The sequence below is a fragment of the Onychostoma macrolepis genome, chromosome 09 (assembly GCF_012432095.1).
Source record: "Onychostoma macrolepis isolate SWU-2019 chromosome 09, ASM1243209v1, whole genome shotgun sequence".
NCBI classification, from domain to species: domain Eukaryota; kingdom Metazoa; phylum Chordata; class Actinopteri; order Cypriniformes; family Cyprinidae; genus Onychostoma; species Onychostoma macrolepis.
In genome coordinates this window covers 13,611,252-13,629,073 of record NC_081163.1, presented here as the reverse complement: position 1 = coordinate 13,629,073, position 17,822 = coordinate 13,611,252, and the positions used below count along the sequence as shown (strand labels likewise).

The window sequence follows — 17,822 nt, the reverse complement described above, 5'->3', positions numbered from 1 at the left end:
GTCATCATTGGCACATAATGCAACAAAGATTGCTAAAGTCTACATATTTTACTAACAGACCTACTAAACTCTGTGTAAAAATAACATAATGATGCTGCCATCTGTCTGAAGTCATTTTTAACCCCCTGTAATTTTGCTCTGAATCTCGGGGTGAAAATTGCCATTTTGACCCCCTCTACAAAATAGTGGATTACTCAGTAAATATTCATCCATGACATTTAATATTTTGGCTATCATCACTATACTTGTTTATCTTTCTTCAGAAAAAAATATTAGCAAAATGAAAAATTTGAGCTGGAGACCTCTGGTTGAGTTGACATGGAATGACCCAGTATACTTAGCATTAAATAAATTTCAAATACATTTAAGTATATTTATTTTTCACTATCAGTTAAAATGATGGAAATCACTTTTAAATATCACTCAATGTTAATATTAATGAACATTTTTGATTAAGGCAACGTTTTTACATAATAAAGACATATTACAGAGATATTGAAGACGTGCATGATATTGTTGTGGAAATAGTCAAGCTTTTAGGGTTATCCATGGTCTGTTGAAAGTAATTTGTTAATGCTTTTACACTTTTAAATTTCCTTTTGATGACTGAAGGGCGAGCAGAATAATGACACCTGATTGTACCCAGTTTTTGAAAATGCTTATTATTGCTTTGATTATTTACAATGAACAGAAGTTACTCCGATAATTCTCGCATAGCTTCATGGGGTGGAAAAAGGTTGGTAGTTGAGAGATCTAAGGATAGCAACTGTGTTGTATTTTATTTCTTTCTTTTTTTCTTTTTCTTTTTCAAAAAAAAGCAGATTGTTGTAGATTGTTTAAGAATATTTCAGTCCTATGATAATAATGCATTATCGTAGGACTGAAATATTCTGAAACAATCTGAAATATTCAATCTGAAGCTGCTAAGATGCTCAATTAGGGTATCAAACTTTCCCTGTGATATCATTCACACTGACAAATCCAACAAAGTGTTCAACAATATTTGCTCCCACCAGTGACACAATTCACAATGCGAAGCACCAATGATAGTTGTTCATTGTGGCAAATATCTGGCACGTCCATTATCACAGAAAAGTACTTTGCCTTCTTGACTTTCTGAAGAATTGCATCCTTTGTTTTCTCTCCAACTAATGCAATGAGCTCGTTTTGGATGATGATACTGAAATAGTGATCTTTGATTTCCTTTTTCATCTGGTGTTCACTCATAGGGTCAAACTGTGCAATAAGCTCTACCCGTCCAAGAAAGTTGCCATTATATGGTGCTCAAAAAGTTTTTTTCTGAATGTCCTCTTAGTGACTGATTGTGTTCTGTTAAATGACAGACAATAGCAATTATTCTGCTAAAAACAGCCTTCCAGTGCTGTGTTGAAAGAGCTTGCGGTTCCTGACTCACGCTGTCAATAGCTTTTCCTGATTTCGGTCTGTCTTCAAGTTTGCGGACAGTCTGTCTGGGGCATTTTTTAGTCTGTCTTCAAGTAGGCCTATCAGGGACAGGGCACTCATCACTGCTGCCGGAGTAGAGACAGAAGCGAGCGCAGCTCGTTCAGTGGGCGGCATGGGTCTTCCTCATCTCATCTTGATTTTTAGGTAAAAAAAAAAAAAAAAAGCACCGCTCGGACATGCACGCTTCACGGTTGTGTCTTTCTACATAATGTTTTAATTAAAGCAATCATCAAATGCAGTTAACCGCTTGTGGCCAGTAGGGGGCCCCCCAAACCCGCAATTGCATGGTGGATAAACAGGTCATTTCGTTTGAATTTGAAGAAACTTGAGAAATTGTATTCAGACAAACAAAAAAAAGTCTCTTTAGGTCACACAATTTAATTTACTTGTACAGCATCATGAACACCAAGCCAACAGCCTGTGGTAGAAGGCAACAGACTCAGCAGAAAATCGTTTTCCAGTTTACTGTGCACAGATGCGAGATTTGCATCCAGACCTAGACAGTTTCTTTAGTAAAGAGACAGATATTTTATTGTCAATACAAAATGTAGTCTTTTTAGTTAAAGGCATACATTACTTTTTAAAACAACCTTTAAGTCATTTTTAAACAAAATATATTGTAAAATAATTTTTACTTTAAAAATAAATTTTAAAAAATCGCCCTGTTGTAACTATCACTCTACATCTGCTGTGATCCAGTTAACCAGCTGAAAGAAGAACTTGTAGCATCGTACTCCAAAATTCCTCCATCCATAGGGGCATTTTTCATCTATCAACAATATCCAGTACATAAATATTTTTCATGTAATATTCATATCATTACACTTATTATTATGCAAATAGACAGAGTAATTTATATTTATATCCCTCTCCACAAAATGCAAAAGGTTTTAAAATGGCATAATGAGGGTTTATACAAATAAATGTCCCTGGCTCGTCGACTCTCCGTCTCCGCCTCGGGCTCCACCACCACCTTCTCCGCCGCCGCAGAATTCTCACCCACCACTTTCTTTCAATATAAATTCCATCATCACCTGCACATAATTTATACTGGGATAGGGTAGGGTGCGAAGGGTGCATCACATGTACACTTCATTTGCCTGAGAAACGGAGGACACATTTGAAGTTGTTTTTAAATTGTGGCAGCCCTTATTGCACCGCGGTGGCTCAATTGGCCTTCGAATGCGGCCTTCGAAGTGCGCACCCTTTACATTGGGATGCAGCTCTACAGGCAGCTGAGGTTTTTTTCAGGGTTGGAACTGAACTCTGCAGGACTGTAGCTCTAGGACTGAATTTGCCTACCCCTGCTCTAGTGAAATACTGTGGAATATATGGTGGTGAAATAAAGGGTCAAAGATCATTCAAGCTATTCATTAGTGTAAAGAATAGTGGCACTGTTTTCTGGTCAAAGTCATAAATCAAATCAAAATCAGGGTATTTTGTGTCAGTTTTTGATTTTAAAACATTTCATTTTGGACAGAAATATTGGGTATTTCTTGCATCATATGTTGATCAAGGACTTATTTCTTTTTAGATGTTTAGTTTTAATGAATTTTAATTGAAGTAAAATGTTAATTCAATAAGGGCCTGATTAAAGATAAATATCAGTGTCTTATATAAATTAGGTGTTTATTATTTACAAATAATAAAGTTCTTAAATGGACATTCACCCAAAAATGAAAATTGTCATCATTTACTCAACATCATGTTATTCCAAACCTCCAAACAAAAATTATTAGTTTGTTGCATTTGTCGTGAATTCAGTCATATCTATCACATCTATACCATTCCCCCCACCCCCGAATGTGATTTTGCGGGGCCCCATAGCAAATTCAGTGCACAGGGCCCAGAATTCCTAGCAATGGCCCTGTTGCCTTGTGTCCCATCCTTCCACAAGCAAAACAAACAACTTCTGTGGTGTGTCTTGTGTTTACCGCCCTCATGTATCTATATTTGGTCATGTTCCTGTCCTTGTTCAGTGTGATTATTTGTTTATTCAGTTCAGGGGGCTGTTTCATAAAAGAAGCTAAGAAAAGCGGGGATTAAAGTCCAAAACCTGGCTTGAAATAAACTAACAAATCAATCGGGACTAAAGCGGTTTCATAAACGACAATTTAAGTTCAGGCAATCTCACTAAATCGATCCAGGTTCAGTGAGTCAGGATAATTTGATGTATACACGCTTATTCTTAAACAGCCCGTCGATCATGGATCAAATCGATCCACCATGGCAAACAGCGAATATATCTGTGTTGTTTAATGCATTTGGGACGTTGTATTTTCCTCAGTGCATAACTGACACGTCACAGGTATATTTTTCATCTGTAAATGTTAGAAAGTCATGCAAATATATCCATTTAGCTGTCAGGAGTGGGCGAGGCTTACGTGAATGAACGAGCGCTGCTGCGCGCATGCGCGCTACACAAACGGAGTACTAGCGCAGTAATTCTGAATAAATATACATTCTGCTAAAATATTTGTTGTTGGACATTAAATGTGACGCGTAGAATTTTAATCCTACATATAAGTGTATTTTATGATAGCAGTAACTGCAATCAAATGTAAGCTGGCTAATACAGCCATACTAGCTCAAATGAGTTAAATGTGTGTTCCTCTTATCAGTTAAAATGTAGTCATTATTTATTAAACATTTTAATTCAGTGATTTTAACTTTTTATTTAGTGTTTTTAATGCTTTAAAGAGCCATTTTAGATTTCAATGTTTTAATAACCATAAAAGGTACAGCTGTCATAAATTCAGAGAGAAAGGCTACATGGGTAGAAACTGCTGATCAACTATGTGCAAGTAGCAACTATGTTAAAATGTCATTAGCCTGCCCTACATTTTGGCACAATACTACAGTAGGTTGTAGCCTATTTTTTATTTATTTGATTATTTATGGTGTATTTTCTGTATACTTTTATTTTTGGACTAATAATGAAGTCAACTAATTGTATGTCAGAGAGTCAGTGGTAATATCGATGCGTTCCTATTGGTCAGTGTTAGAGGAGCTCAGCTTAGCCTGACAGTTAGCCTGCTCCTGACCAGGTTAGTTTCTCAGCATAAGTTGCCACAGTGACCGAGCTTGAGCTATGGTAATTTTGCTTTCAGAAACCAAATCATGTGACAATAAATAAATCAGAATTACTGGAATAAGCCTGGCTTATTTGGTAAACTAGTTTTATGAAACAAGCCCCTGGTGTGCGTAATTATCATTTAGTTCCTGCCTGTTGAGCTAGTTTTTGGTCTGGTTTACTCGATACTCCCCGGTTTTCCTGTGTGTCCCAGTCTTGCCTTGTCTTGCCCTGTTTGAGTTCATTAAAGACTGTGTTTTGAGTTCATCCTCGTCTCCGTGTTCCTCGTTCCTCCCTGCTGTGTGCACCGTGACACCTACCTTTCTCCAAACAATGCCTTGCTATGTGACCATCCTTTCCACATGCATGACAAACAAAGCTTTGAGGTCTCTCATTGTCTTGACAATGCCTGGCAATGTGACCAGCTTTTCCACATGCATAACAGAGTAACACCTTCTGAATTTACTCTTTCAACTCTCCATGATGGAAACCATTAGATAATCTAGAACATTTTCTCCTGATGTCTAGATTCTGCAGCTTTCATTTGACTTCTGCATGAACGATCTGTTGTTGACAACCTGTCAAGGGAAACCTTGATTTATTGGACCTTTTTTTCAGCAGTACAGCTGTACATAAAATGTTACAAGCTACACTATTTGTTAAAGTGACTCAAAAGACCTATAAATTTGCTGTCATCAATGTACCAAAGGTAAATACTGTAATTTCAAATGTTGTGGGTATGTGTGCAAAAGGACGAAACAGATTTATGTGCAGTAGATAGGTTTGTCACTTGTTTCTTCATCATGTCATACCACATAGAATACCGTGTCAGTGCTGAATCCAGTCAAAAGCAGGCCTTTTATGTTGCTTTAGGGAAACTGAAGAACTAGATGACCTTTAGAACAAATACTAATATTGTGATGTTTCACTGGGACACTAGATGTCACTGCGATGGCAATTATCTAGATTCTAAAGTATAGTGCAGAGTTGATGTTGAGTTATAAAACCTAAATTTATCTTACAACCAAGCCTTTTTCCACCTCAAACTAGTAAAATAAATAAAAAGGAATATTTTACAACTGCAACTTCATAATGCAATTCACAATGTAACCTTCTTTCATTTTTACTTTGCGGCATAAACGGGCTTCCGTGCAACAGGCCAATGACAAAGTCCAGTTTAGAAGTGAGCAGCCCTTTGTCCTGCTCGCTATGTAAAATCTTTGAAGTGAGGATTTTAGAGGGAGCAGGGCACATGTGTGTCATAATTTAGCTGTATGGAATGCACTTGGCGAAGGGAGTAAAGAACTGAAACTTTCCTCAGTATCTTCAGCTGGAATGTGAAGGACAACGCAGCATGGCCATTAGCTGTTAGAATACTTCTGCCTTATTAAATCTCTGACTTAGAAGGCTGGTCTCATCTTAATATGTAACTATCTGCAGGGTCCAAAAAGACAGCAAGTTTTATAAAGTTTAGAGCAGAGGGGGTGTGTCACTTAAACTGTACAGTTTGAGTTTTCTTTTAAACAGAATGCATTCATTAAATCTTTACCAAATACCAGATGATGGCACATCTCTCTTTACTTCAAACATTTTAGAGATAGACCATACCTCTGTCCTGTTAATGTTTTTTTTTTTTAAATGTGTGGCATCATCACTTTGTCCCAAGGGTACTACCCAATCACACCACCTTTTACTGTCATAAAGACTTTTACATTTTTCACATAAAGTCAAATTTTTACAGTAAGTAAACAAGCTTTTAAAGTTCTAATTGCATATAAAGACTATTAGCCTAGCTTCAGCCTCATGCCCACAGCCCTGCAGAGTTTAGATTCAAAGTTGTGTCACGAATCTGGTCTGTGAACTTCCATTCATTCACCACCAGAGGTCACTCACTCACCACATTGACTTTCACACCACACAACACAATGGACTACGTTTCCCATCAGCCATCTCACCAATTACACGCTCACCTGATCACACGCACACAGCTGATTCCCATTTCACCCCCTACTTAAGCCATGGACTTTCTCTGCATCACTGCCGAGTATTGTATGCATTATCACTGCCTTGCCTTGCCTTGCCTTGCCTTGCCTTGCCCTGCCCTGCCCTGCCCTGCCCTGCCCTGCCCTGCCCTGCCCTGCCCTGCCCTGCCCTGCCCTGCCCTGCCCTGCCTTGCCTTGCCCTGCCCTGCCCTGCCCTGCCCTGCCCTGCCCGGATTGTTTCCCCTGCCTGGACTTTTGCTAACGTTTTGGATTACCTCTCCTGTCTCGCCCCTTTGGATACTGTTCGCCGATCGTCAACCCACGCTTGTCTTTGTTTACTCTCTGTCTCACCCATGTTATACCTGTTTGACCCTGCATGTACGACCACGTCTCTGCTCAATAAAAGCTCGCACATGGATCCACACGTCTCACGTCTCGTCAGTCCCATTACAGGTTGGGTTTAAATGCACTGATCCAGCTAATCAGGTCCGTCAGGCTTCTTTGAAAACTATCTGGTTTGACCAGGGTTGGAGCTAAACTCTGAAACTTTTTTATATACATGGGAAAAACACTTAAATGTGTCATTTTGAGTATCAAAGATGAGTTTTAGGTGATAGATTAGTGACTGCAGGGGTACTTTTAAGAACCGACATCTGAAAGAATATTAAAATACTGTTACAGTTTTTCTCGATTGCTAACACACTGTAACTGATTCATTTGGCCCATTTTTCCAAACCATTCATACAGTTCTCAAAACAAAGACATGTTTCTCAAAACTTTTAACACATTTCACCTGTTTGCACACACGTTCCAATTTGCTCAGTGTTTTCTGCAAAACTCTACACAAAAACGCCATAATTTTGCACAGGGTTAACCATGTTCTCATTTAGAAAACTCAAACACACAATATAATTAACTCAAGCATCAAAAAATGAACACAAACAGCACATGTTTATCCATGTGTGAACATTCAGTAGCAAAACTGATGACACACAAGTCAGAATCTCAGGATGATATGCACAGGAGCACAAGTGATTATGTGTTTTGGAAAATGAATACTGGTAGTGGGAGACAAAGAGGAATAGGAGGAGAAAATAAAAAATTAAGGGGATGAGGTCAAAGGTCGTTTGTTCCTGATGAAATACAAAGCACTATAGTTGACCATGTTCTTCTGCATGGACTGACCGTGAGGGAAGATGGCCTACAGGCTCATCTACAAGGTTTCAATACTACTGACACATACAATATAATTACAGTACATAGCAGCAGTACTTCAGACGAGAGAACTTTCATTATTCTATGTACAGTAAATAATGTAGCACATGTTGTACACCCTCAAACTCATTACTGTTGAATTGATTTGTAGCCAAGTAGTCCTTACATCTACAAGTCGTGGCCTAATGGTTAGAGAGTCGTAATCCAAAGGTTGCGAGTTCGAGTCTCGGGCCGGCAGGGATTGTAGGTGGGGGGAGTGAATGTCAAGCACTCTCTCCACCTCAATACCATGACTGAGGTGCCCTTGAGCAAGGCACCAAACCCCCAACTGCTCCCCGGGCGCCGCAGCATAAATGGCTGCCCACTGCTCCGGGTGTGTGTTCACGGTGTGTGTGTGTTCACTGCTGTGTGTGTGCACGTTGGATGGGTTAAATGCAGAGCACGATTTCCGAGTATGGGTCACCATACTTGGCCGTATGTCACTTCACTCTATTTTTGCAGAACTGAGAGACGACTGTCTAGGGAAGGCAGAGAAGTATTTTTTCAGAAGACTAAGAAACCGCTATAACAAATAAGGATACTACCAATACTGTAATGCAATTTGGCTGAGGATGCTGAATGAATGAATGAATTAATTGATTTATTTATTCATTCACAGTAACTGACAGTATAGTCCAGTGTGTGTTTACTGTATATTCAGTTGTTTGGTCTTTGAAATGTTCTCTTCTAGTGCTTTTCATCTACTGTAAGATATCTTTACAGTCGTGTAATGAAAGTAAACTTTTCTTAAAGTTTATTGCTGAATTTTACTGTATCTGTACCCCTTTATTTATGCTGTACACTGTAACAGACATCGACTAGCAAAAGGATTCCTATTTCCCAAAAGGAGGTTTTTGTAACAGTGATTTGAATTGATCTCACTGGTGTTCTCTAGACAGGAACGTAGTCTGAGTATTTGACAGGTTTGTGTATCATCTGAGGCCAAAGTTTGAGTCTTACAAAAGAGAATATGTTTTTGACTAAACTATTTGATTTTGACCTGGAAGTTTGAAGTTTGCACAAGTTGGTGTGTAATTTTGAGATTGTTTTATAGTTGTGAGAAAATTGTGAATTGTTTCATGAATTGTGTGTTAGCAATCGAGAAAAACTGTAATACTTTTTGAGTTACAGGCAAGCAAACTTTGGGAAAAATTGAAAAGTAAAAACTTTTTTTTACCATATTTGAACGGTCACCATTGGCATATTATGCAACAAAGATTACTAAAGTTAACATATTTGCTAGACTTGGCCAATTGAATACCCTCTCTCCCACACTGGAATTTCATATTTTAGCTTTCGTGATGTTTGTCTTTCTTCAGAGAACAAATATTTTAAAAAAGCAAAAATTTAATCTGAGGATGTTTCTGAAATTTGGTTGATTTGACATGAAATAAACCCTTTTGCTTTTGAACTTTTCAATCAAATGGCCTAGACTAGAGCATACTTTACTTTTTCCATATTGTATTTTGTTAAAAAATTTACTTATTGAAACCATCTAAGCCTCAATTAGAATTTTCACAAAATCTTCATCTCTACACTCTTAAAAATAAAGGTGCTTCAAAAGGATCTTCAAGCGATGCCATAGAAGAACCATTTTTGGTCCCACAAAGAATCATTCAGTCAAAGGTTCTTTAAAGAACCATCTCTTTCTTACCTTTTTATAATCTGAAGAACCTTCTTTCACCACAAAGAACCTTTTGTGAAACAGAAAGTTTCTTCAGATGTTAAAGGTTCTTTATGGAACCATTTAGACAAAAAGGTTCTTCTATGGCATTGTGAAGCACCTTTATTTTTAAGAGTGTATGCTGGCAAAAAAAACCATTTAGATCAACATGATCTCACAGAATTCCGTGTAATGTTCACGGACTTAATTAACCTCCGAATCTGTGGTGGCATCACGGAATCGCCGAAAATTCCGTGACGGGCTCACAGAAAAAAATCCGTGATGGGCTCACAGAAGTGATACCAATGTAAGTCAGTGACAGGCATCAGCCGTGCTCCACGCACGGATCCACTGGTTCAACACTTTAAATAGGAAACCCTTAGCATCAATATGCCGACGCGATAATTTATCGTCATCATTATTGTTCAGAACTGGGTAGGTTTAGGGTAGGGGTGGGGTCAGGTACTCCAGTGAAAGTATAACTGCATCGGAGTCACTCTTTTTACGTGGTCCGATGCAGCGCTGGTGTTGAACCAGTGAATCCGTGCATGGACCACGGCTGATGCCTTCTGTGAGCCCATCACGGAATTTTCGGCGATTCCGTGATACCACCACAGATTCGGGGTTAATTAAGTCCGTGAACACTACACGGAATTCTGTGAGGCCAGAAACTTTGCATGCAAGCACATTTGGCAAATATTTAAATACGTATTTCAATTAAAATAGTCTTTAAATGTTGACTTGAACAAATATTATTATCTCCATTATCAGAGATTGTCATGGACCACTGCTAGTGTAAATAAAGTTCTGTTGGTCTTGCTGGTCTTCTTGCCAGCACAAAACATCTTTTCACAGATATGTTTCCTTCTACTGTACAAACAGACCACACCTCAGAAGAGAGCAGCATTATGTTTCATGATTATTTATGTATCATGTTCATGTGTGTGTATATATAATATAGCTATATGGAATACAACATAATCTTCATACAGCACAGCTTTTTCAAGGATTGTGAGTTAAGGTCACAATTTGTTTTGTTCTTACTGTCTTACCAATGTCATTCACATCCTACTACCTTTAACAACAGGTTTGTTTTTTTAATCAGATAGTTTAGATAATTTACCTTTAGTTTTCTGGAACATCAAAAACTTTTTTAATTGTTTGTTAATATAAACCTAAAGGGGTAGTTCTCACAAAAACAAAAATTCAGGCGTTATTTACTCACCCTTGTGTTGTTGTATGACCATTTAATTTTTTTAGAGGGAAATATTTATTTAACACAACAGGGATTGTGTTTTACAGGCTGCCAGTTTAAAAAACAGCAGAAACAAACTTTAACTTGTTTCTTATAACGAACATACCTGTAATATTTTTGTTATTGCATATTTTACTTTTTCACAACAATTAGTTCAAACATTTCTTTATCATTCATATAAAGATATGCTGATAAACACATAAAATAAATAAAAAATAAAAAACTACAAAATGTACCTTATACACATTGAGTTTCTTATATGTAAAATTATATTTAATATATATTATATGTAAAATTATATTTCAGATCATTGCCTTCAAAATTTCAGTGAAGATTTTGTGAAGCTCCATGCAGGAGCCCTGCTTTTATTCATCAAGTGTGTATAAGGTTACAAGGATGATACAGGATGTTTTTGTTCGAAAATAATAATAGTTGTAGTGAATAATAATAATAATTAATAATTATAAGCTCCTGTGGAGCTTCACAAAATCTTGTGTATTTTTGCCACAGAGACCTACTGAATAACTTTGTCTTCAAAAAACAAAAGTGTGTAATACAGTATATAACTGAATAACCATATAAAAATTATTATTATTATTATTATTGACTTTTTTTTTTTTTTTTTCAAATTAAAGTTGTCAACACACCTGTCTGGTAGTGTGTGGGTTCCTTGTCACGTTGCCTTGCTTATTTGAGGTCTGAAAACACTTGTCATTGTTTTCTGGGTCCAAGCATTCTATCAATTCCAAAAGCAAACAACAAATTAACATATTAGTGCTAATATACACTGATGGTGTGCTGTAATATTACTAAAAATCATGATGATGAATTGTTAAATAAATTACACAATCCCAAAGACTGTATTTATACACCATGAGTTTTTAAAATCTTAAGGTGTGCTAGAAATGGAAAGTGCTCATGAACGACTGCTGAGATAGTATTCTTACCTGAAATTGAATTGAGGCTTTGACCTGGAAATGGTATTCAATATGACGCAAATTAACAAGCAGATATAGTTGAACAAAAGTATTAAAAGGGACTTTCACAAAGTTTAAAAGAGCACTGGATGTTTCCAAAAAGTTTACAGTATATAGAAGAAATTTGCTATATTTATGCTAATTCATTTTTTTTTTTTTTTTTCTCCTTGTCTTTCATATCCTCTTACAAGTACAGGGAGATAATTTCCCTTGTGACTAATATTTAACTTAAATATTTAATTAAGGTAATATTGTCATTTTTGACAGGCTCATCTTAACACATTCTCCCATATTTGGATTTGGATTGTGTACACAACTCCACAGATCAAACAATTGCATTCTTTCTCATCCTCATGACTTATACACACTTGACATCAAGTAAAGTATAAAAGCAGGGCTCTTTCTGGAACTTCACAAAATCTTCCTCTGAGATTCTGAAAGCAACGATCTGAAAACCAAGGTGAGTTTTTAACACAGAAACCTACTGAAAAACTTTAAAAGTCTTTAAAATACTTTGAGAATCCATAGTGTGCAGCATCTGAGTACAGGCAGTTAACTTTTCCTGCTTATCAATTTTCAGGTTCATAATGGCAATACTGAGAAGTCTGCTGCTTCTTTTCACTGTGTTCTCCATGGGGAATGCAAATGGTAACCAAGACATTTATTTATATAAATCCTCATTATTCTGCCAAACCTTTTACATTTTGTGGAGAGGGATAGAAAGAAATATACATTATTCTGTTAAATATACATTATTCTGTCTATTTGCATAATAAGAGTATGATGTGAATATTACAAGATTAACATTTATGTACTGGATACAGTTGATATAGATGACAAATGCCCCTTTGGGTGGACAAATTTTGGAGTCCGATGCTACAAGTTCTTCTCACAGTCGGTTAACTGGATCACAGCAGAAGTAAAGTGCTAGTTACATATTTTGCTTGAAATTGACTTAAAATGTTTTAAAAATTAATTCATGCTTTTTGCTAAAAAGACTATATTTTGTATTGACAATGAAAAAAATCTCTTTAGAGAAGCTGCCTAAGTCTGGATGCAAATCTCGCATCTGTGCACAATAAACTGGAAAACGATTTTCTGCTGAGTCTGTTTCCTTCTTCTACACGTTGTTGGGTTGGTGTTCATGATGGTGTACAAGTAAGTTAAATTGTGTGGTCTAATGAGACTTTTTTGCTTGTCTAGAATAAGATTTCTAAAGTTTCTAATGATGACAGTTTGACTTTTATGGAGTCTTGAGTAGTGCACTCTTATAATAACTGTTTTTGTTCTTTAGGAAGGACAGTGGTTGTGGAGTGATGGGACTCCATATGACTACACCAGCTGGTGCTCTGCTGAACCTAACAATCTGAGTACCGAGAACTGTGGAGAGATCAACTGGACCTGTAAGAATGCAGTGTGGTTTTTGCTTTCAATGATTATTTATAATCCTATAATTTCATATCAACAAGTAAAAATGGCTAATTTTCTTACACCACTATAATGATCAGAATAACTTACTTCATTTTCCACCCTACAGCTAACCGCTGCTGGAATGATATAACCTGTTTAACCTCATTGGGTTATATTTGTGCTAAAGACCTGTGAGATCATACGCAGTCATCCTGCTACACAGTTACTTTGACTGAACTATATCTGCATTTTCTGATCTTATCTTGACAAAATATTCTAAACTTTCATCTCTTCTCAATACTGATCCTCTAATCAATAAATGCATTAAAGCGAAGCTTGTGTGTTGTGGTGTTAAATCAAAATCATTTATAACATTATTGTGAGAATATGATTATTAGAAGGTCAAAAAAGCAATTAGTATTTTGCAATTCTAATGCAATTATCAGGAGTAAATAAAAGATTAAAAGTTTGATTCATATTAAAACATTAAAATACAACCTATATATAACACTAATGCATTAAATATCTGAACACATTTAAATGACTATAATTAAAATGACTTAAGTGTTGATTCATTTGTAATGAATTACTGAGCCTTTATCCACAAAGGCAACGCTCTTCACATAGAACATTGTTTTCATAGAAGAAATATATACTGACTTAAACTGTTTGATTAAGAGAGTCAGTATTTTCACAGTGCATTCTAAAGTTATCGACACAAGTCAACCTGCCTTCATTAAGCTTCAAACTAAATAATAAAAAAAAAGCAGATTATTTTAGACACTGCGATCAAACCTGACATTAGAAACAAATTCTTAAATAGGCAGTGTTCACAACACACAGTGTGTATTTCTAAAAAGTATATATGAAAGATAAAAATGTATAATTAGTAGCCTAATCACTGTGTTAGCACTAGTCTTCTGATAAACATGACAGAATGAAGCAGCAGTGTTGGGAAGGTTACTTTGGAAATCTAATAGGTTACAGATTACAAAGTTACCCTGTTTAAAATATAATAAGTAGTGTAACTATTTCAATTACTTTATTAAAGTAATGTAACTGATTACATTTGATTACTTTTTGATTACTTTTCTAAATTTCTAGCGAATGTTTTCAACTGTTAATCATTTTCAAACATTTAAAACAGGCAGGGTTAGGCCTAATCTTACAGTAGTGCTCAACACTGATTATTGTCAGACTTTCAAAATCCTTCCTCACTTGAATTACGCTTATAATAATATCATTTTAAATCACAGCCACTACAAAATCAGACTTTACCACCTCTTTTTACTTTGAGATCATGTGTGTGAAAATATTCAGATGTAACCCCCTTTCTCACTCCATTTACATTTACATTTTTATAAGTAACTGTAATTACATGATTACAGTTACATTTATTTTGCAATTAAATGCCATAATTCAGCTACATGTAACTAGTTATTCCCCAACACTGTGAAGCTGATGAGTTCAGAGGGCTCTGAACCAAGTAAACATGCCTAATCAACACTGTAAAAAATGTACCGTAGAATTTACAGGATGTTACTGGCAAAAAAGTTGCCAATAAAATCTTGTAAAAATGATGTTAATTGCTGTAAAATGGATTACAGTATAATACTGCAAAGCAAATCACAGTTAATTGCTGAATGTGAAATACAGTAATTTGTAGTATTTTTTACAGTAACATTGAATTAAACTTGTAGTTTATATTACAGCAATATTTTGTAATCTCACAAAAGTACAGTATTTACCTGGCAACAAAAGTTGCCAATAAAATACTGTAAATATATTTTACAGCAATATTTTGTAATCTCACTAAAGTACAGTATTTACCTGGCAACAAAAGTTGCCAATAAAATCCTGTAAATACCCCTAAATCCAAGATGATGTTGTAATAATTTAACAATGAAAATGCTGCAAAGAATAATTTTAACAGTAAACTGTAAAATACTGATTTAAATGAATTATCATGAGAACTATCTTAATACATTTACAAATGAATAAAAACCAAGTCAAAGATGTTGCAAATAAATATTTATTAAAACTGGCAGAAAGACATTGCAAGGCTTTTACTGGTAAAAATAAAAATGTCAGTCTTTCAACAGTTAAAATCTTATAATAAAAATAACATAGCATCACGAAATAACTACAAATAACTGTTATATCACAAAAAATAAGCCATATTCTGAGTAGAACATTTACTTTCTATAAAAAAAATGAAGGTCAATCAACAGAATTTGTATAATTTTGGTTAAAGGATTAAAATAAAATGCTGGAATCAACATTATACCACAAATTCTGTTGTTTGAGCTTATGTTCTATTAAATTTAGAATATTCCTGCAAAAGACAATTTAATAAATACATACTGAAAGTCCATCAACTTTCTGAGATGAGCACACACATGAGGGTTGTCCCTCTTCTCTGAGACCTTTCCACTTGTTTTGCCTCTATGTATCCGTCTTGTATCCAGTGAGTGTTGTGATTCCAACAAAACATCTGCACATAAAAACAAGCAGAAGCTTTAGAATAAAGTTCAGTATTGAATGAAACTAGCTCAATGAAATGAATGTAAAAATGCCACTTATACAATACAATCAGCATTTACCAGTACTTAAACTAAATAAGCAACCTTTTTCACAAATGAAATTACTCAAGTAAAACATGTTACCTTTGAAATTAACTCAAGTGTGCAAAAGACGCCTGCTCCCGGGACGCCAGACTGAAGTTGTAATAAGACTGAAAATCCAGCCACAAAGTTGAGGTATGAATTCACAACCATGTGACCCTCGAATAGGCCTAGTCAAAAACCACTGGGTGCACCTGAAATGAATAAATAGAAGCAACAATGTAACTTACAATACAGTATTTCAATATAAAATGTAATCTAAAATACAAGTTTATCAAATGATTTGCAACAGAATTAATAAGAATTAATACATTACCTAATATAATCAGCTTCAGAGAGTCTTGAAGCATCAAACATTTCTCCACATCAGCTGCTATTCTTTGCACCTACAAGAAATAATGAAAATTATCTTCTGATTAAAAAAAAAAAAAAATTGCATTTACATAAATGAGACCAAAATGAACACCCAAAAAGGCATATATTTTAAAATAAATTTTACATTTGATTAATAAATAATTTATAATGCAAAATTACAACTGTGTTATGACATTAATGTTTTACATTAATTTTTGAAATTACAAATAAGAAACGTTGGAAAAAATGCAATGATACTTTTTAAACGTGAAACTAAACCACCATTAGGTGGCAGCAAATAATTTAATGAGTGAGTCAATTGAGTCATTCATTGAACCGATTCGTTCAGAATGCTGAATCATTCAGTAAAAACACCGCTGAGTTTTGCTTTTGATCTTTGTTTGGAACGATTTTCGTTTATTTCGGTGAAATAAAACAACAGTCAATATTGTGTCTAAAAAGTAAGTAACTTAATGTTAACTAATTGTTTATTGAACTACGTAACATTTGCAATCGTGATAATCAGCAACAGAACACTTGTTATGCTACTTAACAATATCATGTGTTATAAATAAACTCAACAGTTTGAACATTTACCTCATGTTTCTTCCGTGAGTGTATGTGTGCTGTTAAGGTTATTTTTTCACTCAAGTTTTAATCAGGCTAACTTTTCTAATCTGGCATGTAACGTTAAAGATGTATTTCACAAAAAAATTGTCCCGGACAAGCTTTAATGTCGAGTACAACTACAGTGGCAATAGACAATTTCTCATTTACATGTTGTTTCTAATTATAGTAAGATGTCACGTCAGTATGGGACAGTTGAAAATATAAACAAATTAAATTTCACATATTTTGCTGTTCCTCAGTTATTTCGACAGATAGAAGTTAACATTACTAATCGTTCACACTGGGCATTACGTTAAAAGTTGGGTAAACACGATTTTAAATGCTCTCAATAAGAAAATTAAACTGCCAAAATGAGAAAAATGCAGCATTCAGCCTAACTATGCTATGATAGCAATTTCCATCTTACTGCACATAAGTTACCAAGGCCACTTGTCTAAATGTGTGATAGCAGGCGATTGTGACATGATATCACTTATACATTAACTTAAATAAATATAAAATGATATATTTCTTAAGTGAATTTACCAGGAATTATGAATAAAGCCTCTAATCTTCAATCGTTCTGGCACTGCTCTAGTCGGCTGGATTTCAGATTTGAACGATGCGCAAGCAATCCCATAATGCCACACTACAGTAAAGTAGTGTAAAAAGCAGGAGCTACAGTGATAACACCTGCTTCTTGTAAATTAATTACAGTTGACATGGAAATATACAGTTAACAACTGTAAAACCTTATTTGATCCATAATGCATTGCGAATTATAGTTAAATCTTGTAAAATGTTTAAACAGTAAAATTCTGTAAAATTTTGCTGTAGAAACTACAGCAATTTTTTACAGTGAAAGGTAACCAAGCTCGTAGTAGAACAAAATTACCATCCAATCACAATTGGTTGTTGTTGATTAACTTGCAGTTAGGTTTACAGCAGTACTGTTACTACGCTTTATACTGTACAAGTACAGCATGTACAGTGTATTATCATACATGTATGTAAATGTCCCAAAAGGGATTGATGTGTATTCATCAATTTCGTTTACTGGGATATTTAAGGATGATTTTAGGGGATAAAAAAAAAGTAAAAAAAAAAAAAAAGTTTATCAAGCAAAGCAAATTTTGAAAGTCCACTGAAAACGTGTC

The 17,822-nt window shown here is 35.2% G+C and overlaps 1 protein-coding gene across 1 annotated transcript; it reads left to right on the top strand.

The window, feature by feature from the left end:
- Positions 1–12,054: 12,054 nt before the first annotated feature.
- Positions 12,055–13,412, top strand: LOC131547257 (galactose-specific lectin nattectin-like). Its single transcript, XM_058787705.1, has 6 exons — positions 12,055–12,128; positions 12,249–12,316; positions 12,493–12,587; positions 12,704–12,826; positions 12,963–13,071; positions 13,206–13,412. Exons 2-6 carry the CDS (start codon positions 12,256–12,258, stop codon positions 13,271–13,273), a joined length of 456 nt encoding a protein of 151 aa, XP_058643688.1. The 5' UTR covers positions 12,055–12,128; positions 12,249–12,255; the 3' UTR covers positions 13,274–13,412.
- The last annotated feature ends 4,410 nt before the right edge of the window (positions 13,413–17,822 follow it).

What these genes read in the sequence shown, in the direction of transcription:
- LOC131547257 (XM_058787705.1), top strand. Translation starts at nt 12,256, where the DNA reads ATGGCAATACTGAGAAGTCTGCTGCTTCTTTTCACTGTGTTCTCCATG. An exon ending in CTCCATGGGGAATGCAAATG is followed by an intron (nt 12,317 to 12,492) that starts GTAACCAAGACA and finishes TACTGGATACAG; the next exon opens with TTGATATAGATGACAAATGC. An exon ending in TGGAGAGATCAACTGGACCT is followed by an intron (nt 13,072 to 13,205) that starts GTAAGAATGCAG and finishes TCCACCCTACAG; the next exon opens with CTAACCGCTGCTGGAATGAT.